Raw genomic sequence first — 24,899 nt, forward strand, 5'->3', positions numbered from 1 at the left:
GTGCGGGTAGTGACGCTCTGACAGCGGCCCTCCCTGTGAGTGACTCGGATCCATGACACTATATGGATTACTGATGACGTCACCGCTGTTTCCTCACGCCTCTCGCCGTCATCAGACGCACTGGTGGGCGGGGTGTTTCTCTATGCTGCGCGGTGATTGGCTTCTATATACGGAGGCTTTCCCGTTTATATGTACTGCGCATGCGCTGACGTGTAGCGAGCTCCTGGGTGTTGGCGGCACCGCAGGACTCGGCAGTGTCAGCCAATCAGCGGTCAGCTCCAGCTGCTCCCGGCGTGCACCGCTCCTGTTCTCATCGAGACATCAGTCCACTAGTCCAGTATCATCTGCTCCTCCGGGTGTCGCTGTCTCCGCCCAGCGCCGCAGTACTGGCCAGGTGAGACTAGAAGTACGGAAGCCCAGAGCCACACTGGATGCTGTAAGAGAGAGATGGGTGTATACAGTGCAGCAGGGAGCCCTATATACAGTGTACTGCCCTATATATACAGTGCACGGTGCCCTATATACAGTGTATTGCCCTATATACAGTGTACTGCCCTATATATACAGTGCACGGTGCCCTATATTCAGTGTATTGCCCTATATATACAGTGTACTGCCCTATATACAGTGCACGGTGCCCTATATACAGTGTATTGCCCTATATATACAGTGTACTGCCCTATATACAGTGTACTGCCCTATATATACAGTGCACGGTGCCTTATATACAGTGTACTGCCCTATATATACAGTGCAGGGTGCCCTATATACAGTGTATTGCCCTATATACAGTGCAGGGTGCCCTATATACAGTGTACTGCCCTATATACAGTGTACTGCCCTATATATACAGTGCACGGTGCCTTATATACAGTGTACTGCCCTATATATACAGTGTACTGCCCTATATATACAGTGCACGGTGCCTTATATACAGTGTACTGCCCTATATATACAGTGTACTGCCCTATATACAGTGTACTGCCCTATATATACAGTGCACGGTGCCTTATATACAGTGTACTGCCCTATATATACAGTGCAGGGTGCCCTATATACAGTGTATTGCCCTATATACAGTGCAGGGTGCCCTATATACAGTGTACTGCCCTATATATACAGTGCACGGTGCCTTATATACAGTGTACTGCCCTATATATACAGTGTACTGCCCTATATACAGTGTACTGCCCTATATATACAGTGCACGGTGCCTTATATACAGTGTACTGCCCTATATATACAGTGCAGGGTGCCCTATATACAGTGTATTGCCCTATATACAGTGCAGGGTGCCCTATATACAGTGTACTGCCCTATATACAGTGTACTGCCCTATATATACAGTGTACTGCCCTATATATACAGTGTACTGCCCTATATACAGTGTACTGCCCTATATATACAGTGCACGGTGCCTTATATACAGTGTACTTCTATATATATACAGTGCAGGGTGCCCTATATACAGTGTACTGCCCTATATACAGTGCAGGGTGCCCTATATACAGTGTACTGCTCTATATATACAGTGCAGGGTGCCCTATATACAGTGTACTGCCCTATATATTCAGTGCACGGTGCCTTATATACAGTGTACTGCCCTATATACAGTGCAGGGAGCCCTATATACACTGTACTGCCCTATATATACAGTGCACGGTGCCTTATATACAGTGTACTGCCCTATATACAGTGCAGGGTGCCCTATATACAGTGTACTGCCCTATATACAGTGCAGGGTGCCCTATATACAGTGTACTGCCCTATATATACAGTGCAGGGTGCCCTATATACAGTGCAGGGTGCCCTATATACAGTGTACTGCCCTATATATACAGTGCAGGGTGCCCTATATACAGTGTATAGCCCTATATACAGTGTACTGCCCTATATATACAGTGCAGGGAGCCCTATATACACTGTACTGCCCTATATATACAGTGCAGGGAGCCCTATATACACTGTACTGCCCTATATATACAGTGCACGGTGCCTTATATACAGTGTACTGCCCTATATATACAGTGTACTGCCCTATATACAGTGCAGGGTGACCTATATACAGTGTATTGCCCTATATACAGTGCAGGGTGCCCTATATACAGTGTACTGCCCTATATACAGTGCAGGGTGCCCTATATACAGTGTACTGTCCTATATATACAGTGCAGGGTGCCCTATATACAGTGTACTGCCCTATATATACAGTGCACGGTGCCTTATATACAGTGTACTGCCCTATATATACAGTGCAGGGTGCCCTATATACAGTGCACGGTGCCCTATATACAGTGCAGGGTGCCCTATATACACTGTACTGCCCTATATATACAGTGCACGGTGCCCTATATACAGTGTATTGCCCTATATATACAGTGCAGGGTGCCCTATATACAGTGTATTGCCCTATATACAGTGCATGGTGCCCTATATACAGTGCAGGGTGCCCTATCTACAGTGTATTGCCCTATATACAGTGCACGGTGCCTTATATACAGTGTACTGTCCTATATACAGTGCAGGGTGCCCTATATACAGTGTACTGCCCTATATACACAGTGCAGGGTGCCCTATATACAGTGTACTGCCCTATATACAGTGCAGGGTGCCCTATATACAGTGTACTGCCCTATATACACAGTGCAGGGTGCCCTATATACAGTGTACTGCCCTATATATACAGTGCACAGTGCCTTATATACAGTGTACTGCCCTATATACAGTGCAGGGTGCCCTATATACAGTGTACTGCCCTATATACACAGTGCAGGGTGCCCTATATACAGTGTATTGCCCTATATGTACAGTGCAGGGTGCCCTATATACACTGTACTGCCCTATATATACAGTGCAGGGTGCCTTATATACAGTGTACTGCCCTATATACAGTGCAGGGTGCCCTATATACAGTGCAGGGTGCCCTATATACAGTGTACTGTCCTATATATACAGTGCACGGTGCCTTATATACAGTGTATTGCCCTATATATACAGTGCAGGGTGCCCTATATACAGTGTACTGCCCTATATACACAGTGCAGGGTGCCCTATATACAGTGTACTGCCCTATATACAGTGCAGGGTGCCCTATATATACAGTGTATTGCCCTATATGTACAGTGCAGGGTGCCCTATATACAGTGTACTGCCCTATATATACAGTGCAGGGTGCCCTATATACAGTGTACTGCCCTATATATACAGTGCACGGTGCCTTATATACAGTGTATTGCCCTATATATACAGTGCAGGGTGCCCTATATACACTGTACTGCCCTATATATACAGTGCAGGGTGCCCTATATACAGTGTACTGCCCTATATACAGTGCAGGGTGCCCTATATACAGTGTACTGTCCTATATATACAGTGCAGGGTGCCCTATATACAGTGTACTGCCCTATATACAGTGCAGGGTGCCCTATATACAGTGTATTGCCCTATATACAGTGCAGGGTGCCCTATATACAGTGTGCTGCCCTATATATACAGTGCACGGTGCCTTATATATAGTGTACTGCCCTATATATACAGTGCACGGTGCCTTATATACAGTGCACAGTGCCTTATATACAGTGTACTGCCCTATATACAGTGCAGGGTGCCCTATATATACAGTGCAGGGAGCCCTATATACACTGTACTGCCCTATATATACAGTGCAGGGTGCCCTATATACAGTGTACTGCCCTATATATATACAGTGCAGGGTGCCCTATATACAGTGTATTGCCCTATATACAGTGCAGGGTGCCCTATATACAGTGTACTGCCCTATATATACAGTGCACGGTGCCTTATATACAGTGCACAGTGCCCTATATACAGTGCAGGGTGCCCTATATACAGTGCAGGGTGCCCTATATATACAGTGCAGGGAGCCCTATATACACTGTACTGCCCTATATATACAGTGCAGGGTGCCCTATATACAGTGTACTGCCCTATATATACAGTGCAGGGTGCCCTATATACAGTGTATTGCCCTATATACAGTGCAGGGTGCCCTATATACAGTGTACTGCCCTATATATACAGTGCACGGTGCCTTATATACAGTGTATTGCCCTATATACAGTGCAGGGTGCCCTATATACAGTGTAGTGCCCTATATACAGTGTAGTGCCCTATATACAGTGTACTGCCCTATATACAGTGCAGGGTGCCCTATATACAGTGTACTGCCCTATATATACAGTGCACGGTGCCTTATATACAGTGTACTGTCCTATATACAGTGCAGGGTGCCCTATATACAGTGTACTGCCCTATATATACAGTGCAGGGTGCCCTATATACAGTGATCTGCCCTACAGTCATGGCCAAAAGTATTGACACCCCTGCAATTCTGTCAGATAATACTCAGTTTCTTCCTGAAAATGATTGCAATCACAAATTATTTAGTATTATAATCTTCATTTAATTTGTCTTAAATGAAAAAACACAAAAGAGAATGAAACGAAAAGCAAAACATTGATCATTTCACACAAAACTCCAAAAATGGGCCAGACAAAAGTATTGGCATCCTCAGCCTAATACTTGGTTGCACAACCTTTAGCCCAAATAACTGCGACCAACCGCTTCTGGTAACCATCAATGAGTTTCTTAGAATGCTCTGATGGAATTTTAGACCATTCTTCTTTGGCAAACTGCTCCATGTCCCTGATATTTGAAGGGTGCCTTCTCCAAACTGCCATTTTTAGATCTCTCCACGGGTGTTCTATGGGATTCAGGTCTGGACTCATTGCTGGCCACCTTAGAAGTCTCCAGTGCTTTCTCTCAAACCATTTTCTAGTGCTTTTTGAAGTGTGTTTTGGGTCATTGTCCTGCTGGAAGACCCATGACCTCTGAGAGAGACCCAGCTTTCTCACACTGGGCCCTACATTATGCTGCAAAATGTGTTGGTAGTCTTCAGACTTCATAATGCCATGCACACGGTCAAGCAGTCCAGTGCCAGAGGCAGCAAAGCAACCCCAAAACATCAGGGAACCTCCGCCATGTTTGACTGTAGGGACAGTGTTCTTTTCTTTGAATGCCTCTTTTTTTCTCCTGTAAACTCTCTGTTGATACCTTTGCCCAAAAAGCTTTACTTTTGTCTCATCTGACCAGAGAACATTCTTCCAAAACGTTTTAGGCTTTTTCAGGTAAGTTTTGGTAAACTCCAGCCTGGCTTTTTCATGTCTCGGGGTAAGAAGTGGGGTCTTCCTGGGTCTCCTACCATACAGTCCCTTTTCATTCAGACGCTGACTGATAGTATGGGTTGACACTGTTGTACCCTCGGACTGCAGGGCAGCTTGAACTTGTTTGGCTGTTAGTCGAGGTTCTTTATCCAACATCCGCACAATCTTGCGTTGAAATCTCTTGTCAATTTTTCTTTTCCATCCACATCTAGGGAGGTTAGCCACAGTGCCATGGGCTTTAAACTTCTTGATAACACTGCGCACGGTAGACACAGGAACATTCAGGTCTTTGGAGATAGACTTGTAGCCTTGAGATTGCTCATGCTTCCTCACAATTTGGTTTCTCAAGTCCTCAGACAGTTCTTTGGTCTTCTTTCTTTTCTCCATGCTCAATGTGGTACACACAAGGACACAGGACAGAGGTTGAGTCAACTTTAATCCATGTCAACTGGCTGCAAGTGTGATTTAGTGATTGCCAACACCTGTTAGGTGCCACAGGTAAGTTACAGGTGCTGTTAATTACACAATTTAGGGAAGCATCACATGATTTTTCGAACGGTGCCAATACTTTTGTCCACCCCCTTTTTTATATTTGATGTGGAATTATATCCAATTTGGCTTTAGGACAATTCTTTTTGTGTTTTTTCATTTAAGACAAATTAAATGAAGATAATAATAACAAAGAATTTGTGTTTAAAATCATTTTCAGGAAGAAACTGAGTATTATCTGACAGAATTGCAGGGGTGTCAATACTTTTGGCCATGACTGTATATATACAGTGCAGGACGGTTACAGTGCAGGGTGCCCTGTATACAGTGATCTGCCCTATATATACATTGCAGGGTGCCCTATATACAGTGTACTGCCCTATATATACATTGCAGGGTGCACTATATACAGTGTACTGCCCTATATATACATTGCAGGGTGCACTATATACAGTACATTGTACAGCCCTATATATACAGTGCAGGGAGCTCTATATATAGTGCACTGCCCTATATATACAGTGCAGGATGTCCTATATATACACTGCAGGACGTATACAATGCAGGGAGCCCTATATACAGTGTACTGCCCTATATATACACTGCAGGATGTATACAGTGCAGGGTGCCTTATATACAGTGCTGCTCTATATATACAGTGCAGGGTGCCCTATATACAGTGTACTGCCCTATATATACAGTGCAGGGTGCCCTATATACAGTGTACTGCCCTATATATACAGTGCAGGGTGCCCTATATATACAGTGTACTGCCCTATATATACAGTGCAGGACGTATAAAGTGCAGTTCCCCATATATTTACACTGCAGGACTGTTTTGTTACGGTTCAAAGAATTGTGATGAATAATAAGAAAATACACAGTCACTAAAAACAGTAAAATAACACTATTCTTACATTACATTATGGTACAGGTCATCAGTCTGTCTCTCTCTCTCTCTCTCATCTCTCTTCCATGTGAGTGTTCCTTGTCAGCCCCTCTCCCTGTTGCATGTCTCCCTTTTATATCTTACTAGATGGTGGCCCGATTCTAACGCATCGGGTATTCTAGAATATGCATGTCAACGTAGTATATTGCCCAGCCACGTAGTATATTGCACAGCCCTCGTAGTATATTGCCCAGTCACGTAGTATATTGCCCAGTCACGTAGTATATTGCCCAGTCACGTAGTATATTGCCCAGCCACGTAGTATATTGGCCAGTCACGTAGTATATTGCCCAGCGACGTAGTATATTGCCCAGCGACGTAGTATATTGCCTAGTCACGTAGTATATTGCCCACTCACGTAGTATATTGCCCAGCTACGTAGTATATTGCCCAGCTACGTAGTATATTACCCAGCCAAGTAGTATATTGGCCAGTCACGTAGTATATTGCCCAGTCACTTAGTATATTGCCCAGCTACATAGTATATTGCCCAGCTATGTAGTATATTGCCCAGCCACGTAGTATATTGGCCAGTCACGTAGTATATTGCACAGCGACGTAGTATATTGCCCAGTGACGTAGTATACTTCCCAGTGACGTAGTATACAGCATAGAGCCACGTAGTATATTGCACAGCGAAGTAATATACAGCACACAGCCACGTAGTATATTGCCCAGCTACGTACTATATTGCCCAGCCACGTATGTCACAGGTTAAAAAATAAAAAAATAAACATATACTCACCTTCCGACGGAGCCCTTGTAGTCATGTCGCCTGTGTGCGGTGCATTCGGCAGCTTCCGGTCCCAGGATTGGTAGCGCAGGATCCGTGATGACGTCGCAGTCACATGAGTATATAGGTGAGTATATAATGATTTTTTTTATTATTATTATTTTTAACATTAGATCCTTTTACTATTGACGCTGCATAGGCAGCATCAATAATAAAAACTTGGTCACACAGGGTTAATAGCGGCGGTAACGGAGTGAGTTACCCACGGCATAACGCGGTCCGTTACCGCTGGCATTAACCCTGTGTGAGCGGTGACTGCGGGGAGTATGGAGTGGGCGCCGGGCACTAACTGCAGGGGAGTAAGGAGGTACTAATCGGACTGTGGCCTTCGCTGATTGGTCGCAGCAGCCATGACAGGCAGCTGGCGAGACCAATCAGCGACTTGGATTCCATGACAGACAGAGGCCGCGACCAATGAATATCCATGACAGAAAGAAGGACAGACAGAAGGACAGAAAGACGGAAGTGACCCCTAGACAATTATATAGTAGATACTGTCTAATGTATTTCAGTAAAAAACTTTGATGGTCATTGGAATGCCAGGAGGAAACCTCCTTAGGGTATGTGCACACGCTGCGGATTTTGCTGCGGATCCGCAGCGGATTTGACGCTGCGGATCCGCAGCAGTTTTCCATAAGTTTACAGTACCATGTAAACCTATGGGGAAAAAAAAACGCTGTGCACATGCTGCGGACAAATCCGCGCGGAAACGCAGCGGATTATTTTCCGCAGCATGTCAATTCTTTGTGCGGATTCCGCAGCGGTTTTACACCTGCACCAATAGGAAACTGCAGTTGTAAAACCGCAGTGGAATCCGCAGAAGAAACCGCTACAAAACCCGCAGTGAAAACCGCAGTGGTTTTGCACTGCGGATTTTCCAAATCCGCTGCGGAAAAATCCACAGCAGAATCCGCAACGTGTGCACTGTTGTGAATTCTGCTTTTGGGCTCCCTCCGGTGGTTGTAGGTGGTAATGCAGTTGTCCCGGGGCTGCAGTCCTGGACAGGTGTATCTGCTAATTGCAATTCTGACTGGGGTAGTTAGGTTTGCAGGACTCATTAGTCCTTGTCAGTTGTCAATGTTTCTTGGGAAGTGTTGGATCTCTGCCTGGCTTCTCCTGCTTAGCTGCCAATTCAGCAAAGATAAGTGTATGTTTCTTTTTCCATGGCACACAAGCTGTGTGCTTTGTTTTTGATTGTATTCCTGCTCTGAGTGTATTAGTCTCTGGAGTTGCAGCAGATATACGTTCCACGTCTTTAGTTAGATGGAGGAATTTTTGTATAATCTGCTGTGGATATTTTTGGAAGGGTTTTAATACTGACCGCACAGAACTCTGTCCTATCCTTTCCTATTTTAGCTAGAGTGGCCTCTTGTGCTAAATCCTGTTTTTCTGCCTGTGTGTGTCTTTCCTCTCCTACTCACCGCCAATATTTGTGGGGGGCTGCCTATCCTTTGGGGTTCTGCTCTGAGGCAAGATAGTCTTCCTATTTCCATCTATAGGAGTATTTAGTCCTCCGGCTGTGACGAGGTGTCTAGGTTGTTAGGTACATCCCACGGCTACTTCTAGTTGTGGTGTTAAGATCAGGATTTGCGGTCAGTATAGTTACCACTTACTCCAGTGAAAGTTTTCATGCTGCTCCAAGGTCACCGGATCATAACAGTGCACATACCCTTAAACCAGTCAGTTACTGACAACAAATACGTACATTTACTAATAAATAACTGGTCAGTTACTAAACAACAAATGACCTTCTACAAGATGGGTCATCTGGTTTGACATTTAAACTTCAATGACCTTATGTGTTGTGAGTTCTGTTTTTGGGCTCCCTCTGGTGGTTACTGATGGTACTGGGTGACTTGTCTTTCCTGGGTTTCTGGGTTCCACCTGTTCCATCAGCATATGGGAGTTTCCTATTTGACCTGGCTTTGCTGGCATTTCCTCGCCGGTTATCAATGTATCCAGTGTGTCTTGTTACCTCTGCTCCCTGCTCCTAGAACCTTCTGGACAAGCTAAGTTTGGATTTTCCTGTTTTGTGTTTTGCTTAATTTGGTTTTTAGTCCAGCCTGCAGATATGTGATTCTCTGCTGCTGGTTGCTCTAGTGGGCTGAAATTGCTTTTCATGTACCATGAGTTGGCACATGAGTTCAAGTAATTTCAGGATGGTTTTTTGAAGGGTTTTTCGCTGACCGCGCAGTTCACTTTTGTATCCTCTGCTATCTAGCTTTAGCGGGCCTCATTTTGCTGAAACTGTTTTCATACTACGTATGTGCTTTCCTCTCATTTCACCGTCATTATATGTGGGGGGCTGCTGTTTGCTGTGGGGTATTTCTCTGGAGGCAAGAGAGGTCTGTGTTTCTTCTGATAGGGGAAGTTAGATCTTCGGCTGGAGCGAGACGTCTAGGATCATCGTAGGCACGTTCCCCGGCTACTTTTATTTGTGTGTTAGGTTCAGGGTCGCGGTCAGCTCAGGTTCCATCGCCCTAGAGCTTGTTTGTATCTGTGCTTGTCCTTTTTGTGATCCCCTGCCATTGGGATCATGACAGTATAACCGGCCCACAAAGTGTTAATTGTATTGGCTGAAGTAGGAGGATAAGTAGTCTGAGGAAGTTTTTTTTTTTTTTTTTTTTTCCCCCTCAGAGTTTGCTGCCTAGCCTTATTGCAGCCTGGCTACTTCCTCCTCCTCTTAATCTTTGAATGGCTCTGATCTCAGCTGTTTATCATGGACGTCCAGAGTTTGGCTTCCAGCCTGAATAATCTTGCCACTAAGGTTCAAAATATACAGGATTTTGTTGTACATGCTCCTATGTCTGAACCTAGAATTCCTGTCCCAGAGTTTTTTTCTGGAGATAGATCTCGTTTTCTGAATTTTAGCAACAATTGCAAGTTGTTTCTTTCTTTGAAATCTCGCTCCTCTGGAGACCCTGCTCAGCAAGTCAAGATAATTATATCTTTCCTGCGGGGTGACCCTCAGGATTGGGCATTTGCATTGGCACCAGGGGACCCTGCGTTGCTTAATGCAGATGCGTTTTTTCTGGCATTGGGTTTGCTCTATGAGGAACCTAACCAAGAGATTCAGGCTGAAAAAGCTTTGTTGGCCCTCTCTCAGGGGCAAGATGAAGCAACATAGTAACATAGTAACATAGTTAGTAAGGCCGAAAAAAGACATTTGTCCATCCAGTTCAGCCTATATTCCATCATAATAAATACCCAGATCTACGTCCTTCTACAGAACCTAATAATTGTATGATACAATATTGTTCTGCTCCAGGAAGACATCCAGGCCTCTCTTGAACCCCTCGACTGAGTTCGCCATCACCACCTCCTCAGGCAAGCAATTCCAGATTCTCACTGCCCTAACAGTAAAGAATCCTCTTCTATGTTGGTGGAAAAACCTTCTCTCCTCCAGACGCAAAGAATGCCCCCTTGTGCCCGTCACCTTCCTTGGTATAAACAGATCCTCAGCGAGATATTTGTATTGTCCCCTTATATACTTATACATGGTTATTAGATCGCCCCTCAGTCGTCTTTTTTCTAGACTAAATAATCCTAATTTCGCTAATCTATCTGGGTATTGTAGTTCTCCCATCCCCTTTATTAATTTTGTTGCCCTCCTTTGTACTCTCTCTAGTTCCATTATATCCTTCCTGAGCACCGGTGCCCAAAACTGGACACAGTACTCCATGTGCGGTCTAACTAGGGATTTGTACAGAGGCAGTATAATGCTCTCATCATGTGTATCCAGACCTCTTTTAATGCACCCCATGATCCTGTTTGCCTTGGCAGCTGCTGCCTGGCACTGGCTGCTCCAGGTAAGTTTATCATTAACTAGGATCCCCAAGTCCTTCTCCCTGTCAGATTTACCCAGTGGTTTCCCGTTCAGTGTGTAATGGTGATATTGATTCCCTCTTCCCATGTGTATAACCTTACATTTATCATTGTTAAACCTCATCTGCCACCTTTCAGCCCAAGTTTCCAACTTATCCAGATCCATCTGTAGCAGAATACTATCTTCTCTTGTATTAACTGCTTTACATAGTTTTGTATCATCTGCAAATATCGATATTTTACTGTGTAAACCTTCTACCAGATCATTAATGAATATGTTGAAGAGAACAGGTCCCAATACTGACCCCTGCGGTACCCCACTGGTCACAGCGACCCAGTTAGAGACTATACCATTTATAACCACCCTCTGCTTTCTATCACTAAGCCAGTTACTAACCCATTTACACACATTTTCCCCCAGACCAAGCATTCTCATTTTGTGTACCAACCTCTTGTGCGGCACGGTATCAAACGCTTTGGAAAAATCGAGATATACCACGTCCAATGACTCACCGTGGTCCAGCCTATAGCTTACCTCTTCATAAAAACTGATTAGATTGGTTTGACAGGAGCGATTTCTCATAAACCCATGCTGATATGGAGTTAAACAGTTATTCTCATTGAGATAATCCAGAATAACATCCCTCAGAAACCCTTCAAATATTTTACCAACAATAGAGGTTAGACTTACTGGCCTATAATTTCCAGGTTCACTTTTAGAGCCCTTTTTGAATATTGGCACCACATTTGCTATGCGCCAGTCCTGCGGAACAGACCCTGTCGCTATAGAGTCACTAAAAATAAGAAATAATGGTTTATCTATTACATTACTTAGTTCTCTTAGTACTCGTGGGTGTATGCCATCCGGACCCGGAGATTTATCTATTTTAATCTTATTTAGCCGGTTTCGCACCTCTTCTTGGGTTAGATTGGTGACCCTTAATATAGGGTTTTCATTGTTTCTTGGGATTTCACCTAGCATTTCATTTTCCACCGTGAATACCGTGGAGAAGAAGGTGTTTAATATGTTAGCTTTTTCCTCGTCATCTACAACCATTCTTTCCTCACTATTTTTTAAGGGGCCTACATTTTCAGTTTTTATTCTTTTACTATTGATATAGTTGAAGAACAGTTTGGGATTAGTTTTACTCTCCTTAGCAATGTGCTTCTCTGTTTCCTTTTTGGCAGCTTTAATTAGTTTTTTAGATAAAGTATTTTTCTCCCTATAGTTTTTTAGAGCTTCAATGGTGCCATCCTGCTTTAGTAGTGCAAATGCTTTCTTTTTACTGTTAATTGCCTGTCTTACTTCTTTGTTTAGCCACATTGGGTTTTTCCTATTTCTAGTCCTTTTATTCCCACAAGGTATAAACCGCTTACACTGCCTATTTAGGATGTTCTTAAACATTTCCCATTTATTATCTGTATTCTCATTTCTGAGGATATTGTCCCAGTCTACCAGATTAAGGGCATCTCTAAGCTGGTCAAACTTTGCCTTCCTAAAGTTCAATGTTTTTGTGACTCCCTGACAAGTCCCCCTAGTGAAAGACAGGTGAAACTGTACAATATTGTGGTCGCTATTTCCTAAATGCCCAACCACCTGCAGATTTGTTATTCTGTCAGGTCTATTAGATAGTATTAGGTCTAAAAGTGCTGCTCCTCTGGTTGGATTCTGCACCAATTGTGAAAGATAATTTTTCTTGGTTATTAGCAGAAACCTGTTGCCTTTATGGGTTTCACAGGTTTCTGTTTCCCAGTTAATATCCGGGTAGTTAAAGTCCCCCATAACCAGGACCTCATTATGGGTTGCAGCTTCATCTATCTGCTTTAGAAGTAGACTTTCCATGCTTTCTGTTATATTTTGTTTATTGTCAAAAATTTTGGAAGTGGTCGGTACTTACTCAGTGGAATGAGTGCGCTCTGGCTGCAAAGTTTAGAGATGGCCTTTCTGAGGCCATTAAAGATGTTATGGTGGGGTTCCCTGCGCCTGCTGGTCTGAATGAGTCTATGACTATGGCTGTTCAGATTGATCGGCGTTTACGGGAGCGCAAACCTGTGCATCATTTGGCGGTGTCGTCTGAACCGTCACCTGAGATAATGCAATGTGATAGAATTCAGTCCAGAAGTGAACGGCAAAAGTATAGGCGGAAAAAAGGGTTGTGCTTTTATTGTGGTGATTCAGCTCATGTTATATCAGCATGCTCTAAACGCACAAAAAAGGTTGATAAGTCTGTTGCCATTAGTACTTTACAGTCTCAAAAAAGAAGAGAAAGAAATAGACCAAAAATCGGGGATCACCGGAGGCACGGATCAAGTAAAAAAAGGCAAATTTTATTCAAAAGTGTATAAACGGACACAGAAAACCACATAGAGCACACATTAAAAACATTTAACCCCTTACCGGCATCGGACGTACTATACCGTCCGATGCCGGCTCCCCTGCTTTGATGCAGGGCTCCGCGGTGAGCCCGCACCAAAGCCGGGACATGTCAGCTGTTTTGAACAGCTGACATGTGCCCGTAATAGGCGCGGGCAGAATCGCGATCTGCCCGCACCTATTAACTAGTTAAATGCCGCTGTCAAACGCAGACAGCGGCATTTAACTACCGCTTCCGGCCGGGCGGCCGGAAATGACGTCATCGCCGACCCCCGTCACATGTCCGGGGGTCGGCGATGCGTCTCCATTGTAGCCATAGAGGTCCTTGAGACCTCTATGGTTACTGATTGCCCGTCGCTGTGAGCGCCACCCTGTGGTCGGCGCTCACAGCACACGTGCAATTCTGCTACATAGCAGCGATCAGCAGATCGCTGCTATGTAGCAGAGCCGATCGTGCTGTCCCTGCTTCTAGCCTCCCATGGAGGCTATTGAAGCATGGCAAAAGTTAAAAAAAAAGTTTAAAAAAATGTGAAAAAAATAAAAAAAACATAAAAGTTTAAATCACCCCCCTTTCGCCCCAATCAAAATAAATCAATAAAAAAAATATCAAATCTACGCATATTTGGTATCGCCGCGCTCAGAATTGCCCGATCTATCAAATAAAAAAAAGTATTAACCTGATCGCTAAACAGCGTAGCGGGAAAAAAACTCGAAACGCCAGAATTACGTTTTTTTGGTCGCCGCGACATTGCATTAAAATGGGCGATCAAAAGAACGTATCTGCACCGAAATGCTATCATTAAAAACGTCATCTCGGCACGCAAAAAATAAGCCCTCAACCGACCCCAGATCACGAAAAATGGAGACGCTACGAGTATCGGAAAATGGCGCAATTTTTTTTTTTTTTTTTTTTTTTAGCAAAGTTTGGAATTTTTTTTCACCACTTAGATAAAAAATAACCTTGTCATGTTTGGTGTCTATGAACTCGTAATGACCTGGAGAATCATAATGGCAGGTCATTTTTAGCATTTAGTGAACCTAGCAAAAAAGCCAAACAAAAAACCAATGTGGGATTGCACTTTTTTTGCAATTTCACCGCACTTGGAATTTTTTTCCCGTTTTCTAGTACACGACATGCTAAAACCAATGATGTCGTTCAAAAGTACAACTCGTCCCGCAAAAAATAAGCCCTCACATGGCCAAATTGACGGAAAAATAAAAAAGTTATGGCTCTGGGAAGGAGGGGAGCGAAAAACGAACACGGAAAAACGAAAAATCCCCTGGTCATGAAGGGGTTAAAACATTGGTCATCCATGTGACCTACACATGGTACACTTAGGCCCAAAATAGAGCCATCCCCCTGTATGAACCAACTCCCCAGTATCAATAGATGACAAATATAAAGAAAATCCTAACTATTACCGAGTGTGATGTCTATGTGAACAGCACCTTATTTTATCATACAAAAAATATATTGAAAAAGAGAGCTAAATGGCAAGTACACAAATAGTCATATAGCTAGCACATTCAGCATATGTCACAATGACTTGTAAGGAGATCCACAATGCCTAGATGCACCATGTTATAGTGAAGGCAGTATCCATGGTGCAAACACATAAAAAAAAAAAAAAAAAAAAAAAAAAAAAGTCATCTAGACATGAACCCCAATTGCCATAGAAATGAATAAAGATACATATGGAGGTGCAGATAACCAGCCCAGCTGAGCGCAGAATCAGGTTCAAAGACTAATAGATCTATTAGCAGAGTAAGTACGAGACTCAATGTGCCAAAGCTGCAGAGACTCCCATGCTGAAGAGGCATGCACACAGTTACCAAAGCCTCTGGGGCTAGATGACCAAAGCTCAATCACGGCATGTAAAATAGAGCCAAGGGCTGCTGGACACACTCAGGACCACCTGGGGAGTGGAGACAGGGGATACGCTGACCCGACGCGTGTCGCCACACTCAGTGGCTTCGTCAGGGGTTAGTACTTTACAGTCTAAGTTCATTCTGTCTGTGACTCTGATTTGTTCATTATCATCCATTTCCGTCGATGCCTATGTGGATTCAGGCGCTGCCCTGAGTCTTATGGATTGGTCATTTGCCAATCGCTGTGGGTTTAGTCTGGAGCCTCTGGAAGTCCCTATTCCTTTGAAGGGAATTGACTCTACACCTTTGGCTATGAATAAACCTCAGTACTGGACACAAGTGACCATGCGTATGACTCCCGTTCATCAGGAGGTGATTCGCTTCCTGGTACTGTATAATTTGCATGATGTTCTAGTACTTGGTCTGCCATGGTTACAAACTCATAATCCAGTCCTTGACTGGAAATCAGTGTCTGTGTTAAGCTGGGGTTGTCAGGGGGTTCATGATGATGCACCTCCGATTTCTATCGCTTCATCTACTCCTTCTGAGATTCCTGTGTTTTTGTCTGACTATCGGGATGTTTTTGAGGAGCCTAAGCTCAGTTCGCTTCCTCCTCACAGGGATTGCGATTGTGCTATAAATTTAATTCCGGGCAGTAAATTTCCTAAAGGTCGTTTGTTCAATCTGTCAGTGCCAGAGCATACTGCTATGCGGGATTATGTTAAGGAGTCCTTGGAAAAGGGACATATCCGTCCATCTTTGTCCCCTTTGGGAGCAGGTTTTTTTTTCGTGGCCAAGAAAGATGGTTCCTTGAGGCCTTGTATAGATTATCGTCTTTTGAATAAGATTACCGTAAAATATCAGTATCCTTTGCCATTGTTGACTGATTTGTTTGCTCGCATTAAGGGGGCTAAATGGTTCACTAAGATTGATCTTCGGGGTGCGTATAATCTTATACGAATAAAGCAAGGTGATGAGTGGAAAACCGCATTTAATACGCCTGAGGGCCATTTTGAGTATTTGGTAATGCCTTTTGGACTTTCTAATGCTCCTTCAGTCTTCCAGTCCTTTATGCACGATATTTTCCGTGAATATCTGGATAAATTTATGATTGTGTATTTGGATGATATTTTGTTTTTTTCTGATGACTGGGAGTCTCATGTTCAGCAGGTCAGGAAGGTGTTTCAGGTCCTGTGGGCCAATTCCTTGTTTGTAAAAGGCTCAAAGTGTCTCTTTGGAGTCCAGAAGATTTCTTTCTTGGGGTATATTTTTTCCCCTTCTACTATTGAGATGGATCCCGTCAAGGTTCAGGCTATTTGTGACTGGACGCAGCCTACATCTCTTAAGAGTCTACAGAAGTTCTTGGGCTTTGCTAATTTCTATCGTCGTTTTATAACTAATTTTTCTAGTGTTGTTAAGCCTTTGACGGATTTGACTAAGAAGGGTGCTGATGTTGCTAATTGGTCTCCTGCGGCTGTGGAGGCCTTTCAGGAACTTAAGCGCCGGTTTTCTTCTGCTCCTGTGTTGCGTCAGCCAGATGTTTCGCTCCCTTTTCAGGTTGAGGTTGATGCTTCCGAGATTGGAGCGGGGGCGGTTTTGTCACAGAGAAGCTCCGATGGCTCAGTGATGAAGCCATGCGCGTTTTTTTTCTAGAAAGTTTTCGCCGGCTGAGCGGAATTATGATGTTGGTAATCAGGAACTTTTGGCCATGAAGTGGGCATTTGAGGAGTGGCGTCATTGGCTAGAGGGTGCTAGACATCGTGTGGTGGTCTTGACTGATCACAAAAATTTGATTTACCTTGAGTCTGCCAGGCGTCTGAATCCTAGACAGGCTCGTTGGTCACTGTTTTTCTCTCGTTTCAATTTTGTGGTTTCATACCTGCCAGGTTCAAAGAATGTGAAGGCGGATGCTCTTTCTAGGAGTTTTGTGCCTGACTCCCTTGGAAATTCTGAGCCCTCTGGTATCCTTAGGGATGGGGTGATTTTGTCTGCTGTCTCCCCAGACTTGCGACGTGCTTTGCAGGAGTTTCAGGTGGCTAAACCTGATCGTTGTCCGCCTGAGAGACTGTTTGTTCCGGATAATTGGACCAGTAGAGTCATCTCCGAGGTCCATTCTTCTGCGTTGGCAGGTCATCCTGGAATATTTGGTACTAGAGACTTGGTGGCCAGGTCTTTTTGGTGGCCTTCCTTGTCGAGGGATGTGCGTTCTTTTGTGCAGTCTTGTGAGGTTTGTGCTCGGGCTAAGTCTTGCTGTTCTCGGGCCAGTGGATTGTTGTCACCTTTGCCTATCCCGAAGAGGCCTTGGACGCACATTTCCATGGACTTTATTTCGGATCTCCCTGTCTCTCAAAAAATGTCCGTCATCTGGGTTGTGTGTGATCGCTTTTCTAAAATGGTTCATCTGGTACCCTTGCCTAAGTTGCCTTCCTCCTCTGAGTTGGTCCCTCTGTTTTTTCAGAATGTGGTTCGTTTGCATGGGATTCCTGAGAACATCGTTTCTGACAGGGGATCCCAGTTTGTGTCTAGATTTTGGCGGACTTTCTGTGCTAAGATGGGCATTGATTTGTCCTTTTCGTCTGCATTCCATCCTCAGACGAATGGCCAGACTGAACGAACTAATCAGACCTTGGAAACTTATTTAAGGTGTTTTGTTTCTGCTGATCAGGATGACTGGGTTACCTTTTTGCCGCTGGCCGAGTTTGCGCTTAATAATCGGGCTAGTTTTGCTACCTTGGTTTCTCCTTTCTTTTGTAATTCGGGGTTTCATCCTCGTTTTTCCTCTGGTCAGGTGGAACCTTCTGATTGTCCTGGAGTGGACATGGTGGTGGATAGGTTGCATCGGATTTGGAGTCATGTGGTGGACAATTTGAAGTTGTCCCAGGAGAAGGCTCAGCAGTTTGCTAATCGCCGTCGCCGCGTGGGTCCTCGACTTCTTGTTGGTGACTTGGTGTGGTTGTCTTCTCGTTTTGTTCCTATGAAGGTCTCTTCTCCTAAGTTCAAGCCTCGGTTCATCGGTCCCTATAGGATCTTGGAAATTCTTAACCCTGTGTCGTTTCGTTTGGATCTCCCGGCATCGTTTGCTATTCATAATGTGTTTCATCGGTCGTTGTTGCGGAAGTATGAGGTACCTGTTGTTCCTTCTCTTGAGCCTCCTGCTCCAGTGCTGGTGGAGGGAGAATTGGAGTATGTTGTGGAGAAGATCTTGGATTCTCGTGTTTCCAGACGGAAACTCCAGTATTTGGTCAAGTGGAAGGGTTATGGTCAGGAGGATAATTCTTGGGTGGTTGCCTCGGATGTTCATGCTGATGATTTGGTTCGCGCTTTTCATAGGGCTCATCCTGGTCGCCCTGGTGGTTCTCGTGAGGGTTCGGTGACCCCTCCTCAAGGGGGGGTACTGTTGTGAGTTCTGTTTTTGGGCTCCCTCTGGTGGTTACTGATGGTACTGGGTGACTTGTCTTTCCTGGGTTTCTGGGTTCCACCTGTTCCATCAGCATATGGGAGTTTCCTATTTAACCTGGCTTTGCTGGCATTTCCTCGCCGGTTATCAATGTATCCAGTGTGTCTTGTTACCTCTGCTCCCTGCTCCTAGAACCTTCTGGACAAGCTAAGTTTGGATTTTCCTGTTTTGTGTTTTGCTTAATTTGGTTTTTAGTCCAGCCTGCAGATATGTGATTCTCTGCTGCTGGTTGCTCTAGTGGGCTGAAATTGCTTTTCATGTACCATGAGTTGGCACATGAGTTCAAGTAATTTCAGGATGGTTTTTTGAAGGGTTTTTCGCTGACCGCGCAGTTCACTTTTGTATCCTCTGCTATCTAGCTTTAGCGGGCCTCATTTTGCTGAAGCTGTTTTCATACTACGTATGTGCTTTCCTCTCATTTCACCGTCATTATATGTGGGGGGCTGCTGTTTGCTGTGGGGTATTTCTCTGGAGGCAAGAGAGGTCTGTGTTTCTTCTGATAGGGGAAGTTAGATCTTCGGCTGGAGCGAGACGTCTAGGATCATCGTAGGCACGTTCCCCGGCTACTTTTATTTGTGTGTTAGGTTCAGGGTCGCGGTCAGCTCAGGTTCCATCGCCCTAGAGCTTGTTTGTATCTGTGCTTGTCCTTTTTGTGATCCCCTGCCATTGGGATCATGACACTTATGCAAACTCCATAATTAAGGATATACTGAATATTATAACTGATTGAAAACAATATCAATATATATCAATAATTAGTATTAATTAATTGGAGTGTTTGTATCCATTAAAGATAACTCACTACACAAGGACATATACAGTGCAGGGTTCCCTATGTCAGGAAGATATTAATTATTTTCCATTGGGGGCTACAACCAGAGCTAGCCTACTCCTCGTCTCGTCCTTGGTTTCTGTAGGACCAAATCCTTCCTGCAGACCCTCTCCCTCTCTGCGAATCCCCCCCCCCCTTTTCAGGCAAATGGTCAGTGTGGAATGTAAGTTTTTATTGCCTGCTAGAACTAGCAGGGTTGAGTGTGTTTTTCCCCCAAAGATCCCTTTGTCTTATAAGCTAAATACTCAAAGTCAAATTCAATAACACACATTAAACCCAGAAACATGAAAATTAGATTTTCAGGATCTCGGCATTTGGGGTTACTCATGGCAACCTTTTGCAGCATTTAGGGCCATCAGAAACCTGGGAAATTAATTTCTGCCCACCAGCAAATCTCAGACATACCATGTTTGGACTCTAAAGAACGGTAAATTCGCAAGGGAAAAAATAATGCCAATATCGTTGGCCTGCGAGCTTCCAGGCCAAGGATATGAATGAAAAAGGAGTTATCCATAACTTTCCAAGTTATGTTTACCTCTCACAAAACAGCCCATATGTGAGGTCATCAAAGTGGTAGTTCCTAATTTTATGGCTAAAACATAAAACCGGTACGTCCATCTTTGGCAATTATTCAGAGCCAGGAGAGACAGCTGAAGCACCATGCTGTGGTACTGGATCATTTGTGTGGGATCTCTCCTCCCCTTTATCGACACGTCATAGCTGTGACTGAGATTTAGTACGTTTCATATTTTCATCCTGTTTTATTTCATAACTGTTTGTACATACTTGTATTTTGTCTCTTTTGTAATATCATTTGTATCTTTTCTAAACACTGCCGATTCTTCTGGAGTAAACGTATAAATTTGCTAGTTTCCTCCTTTTTGCTCTATAAGCGATCCACCACGTACTCCACGCAAATTCACGTTACCAAACGGGTGTCCGATCCACCTGTAAGAGTTTTCGTATTTATGTGGTGTTGGGGACTTGGTGGTGACTGGATCGAGGTATATATATATATATATGTGTTCCTATCAGGAACCGGTGGTATATATACATCCTGTCACCTCACATGCTGCAATATGCAACATAAATTAGAGCAGCTGTGCCCCTTTTCTTATCCTCTGTCAATACCCTTATTGGCCAGCAGGGTAGGGGGGAGCCAGAGAGCTGCAAGTTCATGACTAAAAGTGAAAAAAAATTCTGACACACCATATACAGTGCAGTGCCCTATATATACAATGCAAGATGTATACATTGCAGTACTCTGTATGTACATTGCAGGACGTATATTGTTGTGAATTCCGCTCTTGGGCTCCCTCCGGGGGTTGTAAGTGGCACTTTTGTGAGTTCTGCTCTTGGGCTCCCTCTTGTGGTTTCTAGTGGTATGGCTGCTCCTTGGAGTTAGCTGTCATCAGCTGCCTCCACTTATCGTCTCTTCTGCTCTGCTATTTAGGCCTGGCTCTTTCTTCAGCCAGTGCCACTTGTAAATGGTTCCTGGTTGGATTCACATCTCTTTGGAGTTCCCTGTTATCCTGACCAGTTCAGCAAAGCTAAGTTTTTGCTTGCTCTTTTCTGTCCATAGTTTGTGGACTTATCCATTCTGTGCTTTCTATGTTTGTCCAGCTTATCAGTGTGAATTAATTCTGTCTTGCTGGAAGCTCTGGGAGGCAGATTTGCCCTCCACACCTTTAGTCAGGTGTGGAGTTTTTTTGTAAACTCTGCGTGGATTTTTGTAGTGTTTTATACTGACCGCACAGTATTCCATCCTGTCCTATCTATTTAGCTAGACTGGCCTCCTGTGCTCATCCTGGTTTCATTCTGTGTATGTCTTTTCCCTCTCCACTCACAGTCATTATTTGTGGGGGGCTAATCTATCCTTTGGGGATTTTCTCTGAGGCAAGATAGCTTTCCTGCTTCTTTCTTTAGGGGTAGTTAGCTCTTAGGCTGTGACGAGATGCCTAGGGAGAGTTAGGAGCATTCCACGGCTACTTCTAGTGTTGTGTTGAGCTTAGGGACTGCGGTCAGTACAGTTACCACTTCCTTCAGAGCTCGTTCCATGTTGCTCCTAGACCACCGTATCATAACAGTATATAGTGCAGTGCCCTATATATACATTGCAGGCTGTATACAGTGCAGTGCCCTATATATACACTGCAGGCCATATACAGTGCCCTATATATACACTGCAGGCCGTATACAGTGCAGTGCCCTATATATACACTGCAGGCCGTATACAGCGCAGTGCCCTATATATACACTGCAGGCCGTATACAGTGCAGTGCCCTATATATACACTGCAGGCCGTATACAGTGAAGTGCCCTATATATACACTGCAGGCCGTATACAGTGCAGTGCCCTATATATACACTGCAGGCCGTATACAGTGCAGTGCCCTATATATACACTGCAGGCCGTATACAGTATTTAGTAGATCCTCCTTTTGCAAAAATAACAGCCTCTAGTCGCTTCCTGTAGCTTTTAATGAGTTCCTGGATCCTGGATGAAGGTATTTTTTACCATTTCTCTTTACAAAACAATTCCAGTTCAGTTACGTTTGATGGTCGCCGAGCATGGACAGCCCTCTTCAAATGATCCCACAGATGTTCAATGATATTCAGGTCTGGGGACTGGGATGGCCATTCCAGAACAGTGTAATTGTTCCTCTGCATGAATGCCTGAGTAGATTTGGAGCGGTGTTTTGGATCATTGTCTTGCTGAAAGATCCATCCCCTGCGTAACTTCAACTTTGTCACTGATTCATGAACATTATTGTCAAGAATCTGCTGATATTGAGAGGAATCCATGCGTCCCTCAACTTTAACAAGATTCTCGGTGCCGGCATTGGCCACACAGCCCCAAAGCATGATGGAACCTCCACCAAATTTTACTGTGGGTAGCAAGTGTTTTTCTTGGAATGCTGTGTTTTTTGGCCGCCATGCATAACTTTTTTTGTATGACCAAACAACTCAATCTTGGTTTCATCAGTCCACAGGACCTTCTTCCAAAAAGAAATTGGCTTCTCCAAATGTGCTTTTGCATACCTCAGCCGACTGTTTGTAGCGTGCTTGCAGAAACGGCTTCTTTCGCATCACTCTCCCATACAGCTTCTCCTTGTGCAAAGTGCGTTGTATAGTTGACCGATGCACAGTGACACCATCTGCAGCAAGTTGATGCTGCAGCTCTCTGGAGGTGGTCTGAGGATTGTCCTTGACTGATCTCACCATTCTTCTTCTCTGCCTTTCTGATGTTTTTCTTGGCCTGCCACTTCTGGCCTTAACAAGAACTGTACCTGTGTTCTTCCATTTCCTTACTATGTTCCTCACAGTGGAAATTGACAGGTTAAATCTCCGAGACAGCTTTTTGTATCCTTCCCCTGAACAACTATGTTGAATAATCTTTGATTTCAGATCATTAGACAGTTGTTTTGAGGAGCCCATGATGCCACTCTTCAGAGGAGATTCAAACAGGAGAACAACTTGCAAGTGGCCACTTTAAGTAGCTTTTCTCATGATCGCATACACCTGGCTATGAAGTTCAAAGTTCAATGAGGTTAGAAAACCAAAAAAAAGTGCTTTAGTAAGTCAGTAAAAAGTAGGTAGGAGTATTTAAAACAAGAAAATGATAAGGGTGCCCATACTTATGCACCTGTCAAATTTTGTTTGATTGCAGATTGCACATTTTCTGTTAGTACAATAAACCTCATTTCAAGGCAGAAACATTATTGTGTCCAACAGTTATTAGATATGTGAAACTGAAATAGCTGTTGAAAAACCCCCAACTTTTATAAAACATTAAGCTTAAGATTAATAGGGGTGCCCAAACTTTTTCATGTAACTGTAGATACACTGCAGGCCATATATAGTGCAGTGCCCTATATACACTGTAGGCTGTATACATTGCAGTGCCCTATATACACTGTAGGCTGTATACATTGCAGTGCCCTATATATACAATGCAGGCCGTATACATTGCAGTGCCCTATATATACTGCAGGCCGTATACAGTGCAGTGCCCTATATATACACTGCAGGCCGTATGCAGTGCAGTGCCCTATATATACACTGCAGGCCGTATACAGTGCCCTATATATACACTGCAGGCCGTATACAGCGCAGTGCCCTATATATACACTGCAGGCCGTATACAGCGCAGTGCCCTATATATACACTGCAGGCTATATACAGCGCAGTGCCCTATATATACACTGCAGGCCGTATACAGCGCAGTGCCCTATATATACACTGCAGGCCGTATACAGTGCAGTGCCCTATATATACACTGCAGGACGTATACAGCGCAGTGCCCTATATATACACTGCAGGACGTATACAGCGCAGTGCCCTATATATACACTGCAGGCTATATACAGCGCAGTGCCCTATATATACACTGCAGGCCGTATACAGCGCAGTGCCCTATATATACACTGCAGGCTATATACAGCGCAGTGCCCTATATATACACTGCAGGCCGTATACAGCGCAGTGCCCTATATATACACTGCAGGCCGTATACAGCGCAGTGCCCTATATATACACTGCAGGATGTATACAGTGCATTGCCCAATATATACACTGCAGGCCGTATACATTGTGGGAAGCCCTATATACATTGCAGTGACCTATATATGTATTGCAGGGAGCCGTATATACAGTGCAGGGACACACACACGTTTAAGGTCACCCAGACAATTTTGTGTTCTCCATGAAAACTCATACTTTTATTAATCACGTGAGTTGCCAAATGAATTGAAAATCTAGTGCAGTTAATTTGCTGAGGTAAAACACCTATATAGAAAATAAATACCATAAATATATTGTTCATAAAAAACAAAGAATACCAAACATAATATATCACCCAAAAAAAGTATTCAAAGATAAACCAATGAAAAATTATATTGACGTTTATTAAAAATACCTGATTATACACAAGAATACCAAAAAACAAAATCTTTGGCTACAAGGAAATTGACATAAAAAGAATCTTTATTAACCCCTTCAAGTCGCGGCCCTTTTTCATTTTTGTGTTTTCATTTTTCACTTCCCTCCTTCCCAGAGCCATAACTTTTTTATTTTTCCGTCAATTTGGCCATGTGAGGGCTTATTTTTTGCGCGACAAGTTGTACTT

General features: G+C 43.9%; 1 protein-coding gene across 5 annotated transcripts in view; it reads left to right on the forward strand.

Moving 5' to 3' along the window:
* The first annotated feature begins 207 nt into the window (after window positions 1-207).
* The window catches only part of LOC138681656 (farnesyl pyrophosphate synthase-like), a 59,743-nt gene continuing 35,051 nt past the window's right edge, over window positions 208-24,899 (forward strand). The window contains exon 1 of one of the 5 annotated variants that reach the window (XM_069769349.1): window positions 208-394. Coding sequence is in view for 1 of the 5 variants with exons in the window: in XM_069769369.1 (XP_069625470.1) it covers window positions 5,576-5,605 (30 nt within the window). In the remaining 4 variants the exon portion in view is untranslated. Of the gene's footprint in view, window positions 437-5,479; window positions 5,606-24,899 lie in introns of those variants that run through there. The other 4 variants (XM_069769375.1, XM_069769401.1, XM_069769382.1 and 1 more) reach the window with 4 other exon arrangements.

The sequence above is a fragment of the Ranitomeya imitator genome, chromosome 1, assembly GCF_032444005.1.
Source record: "Ranitomeya imitator isolate aRanImi1 chromosome 1, aRanImi1.pri, whole genome shotgun sequence".
NCBI classification, from domain to species: Eukaryota; Metazoa; Chordata; class Amphibia; order Anura; family Dendrobatidae; genus Ranitomeya; species Ranitomeya imitator.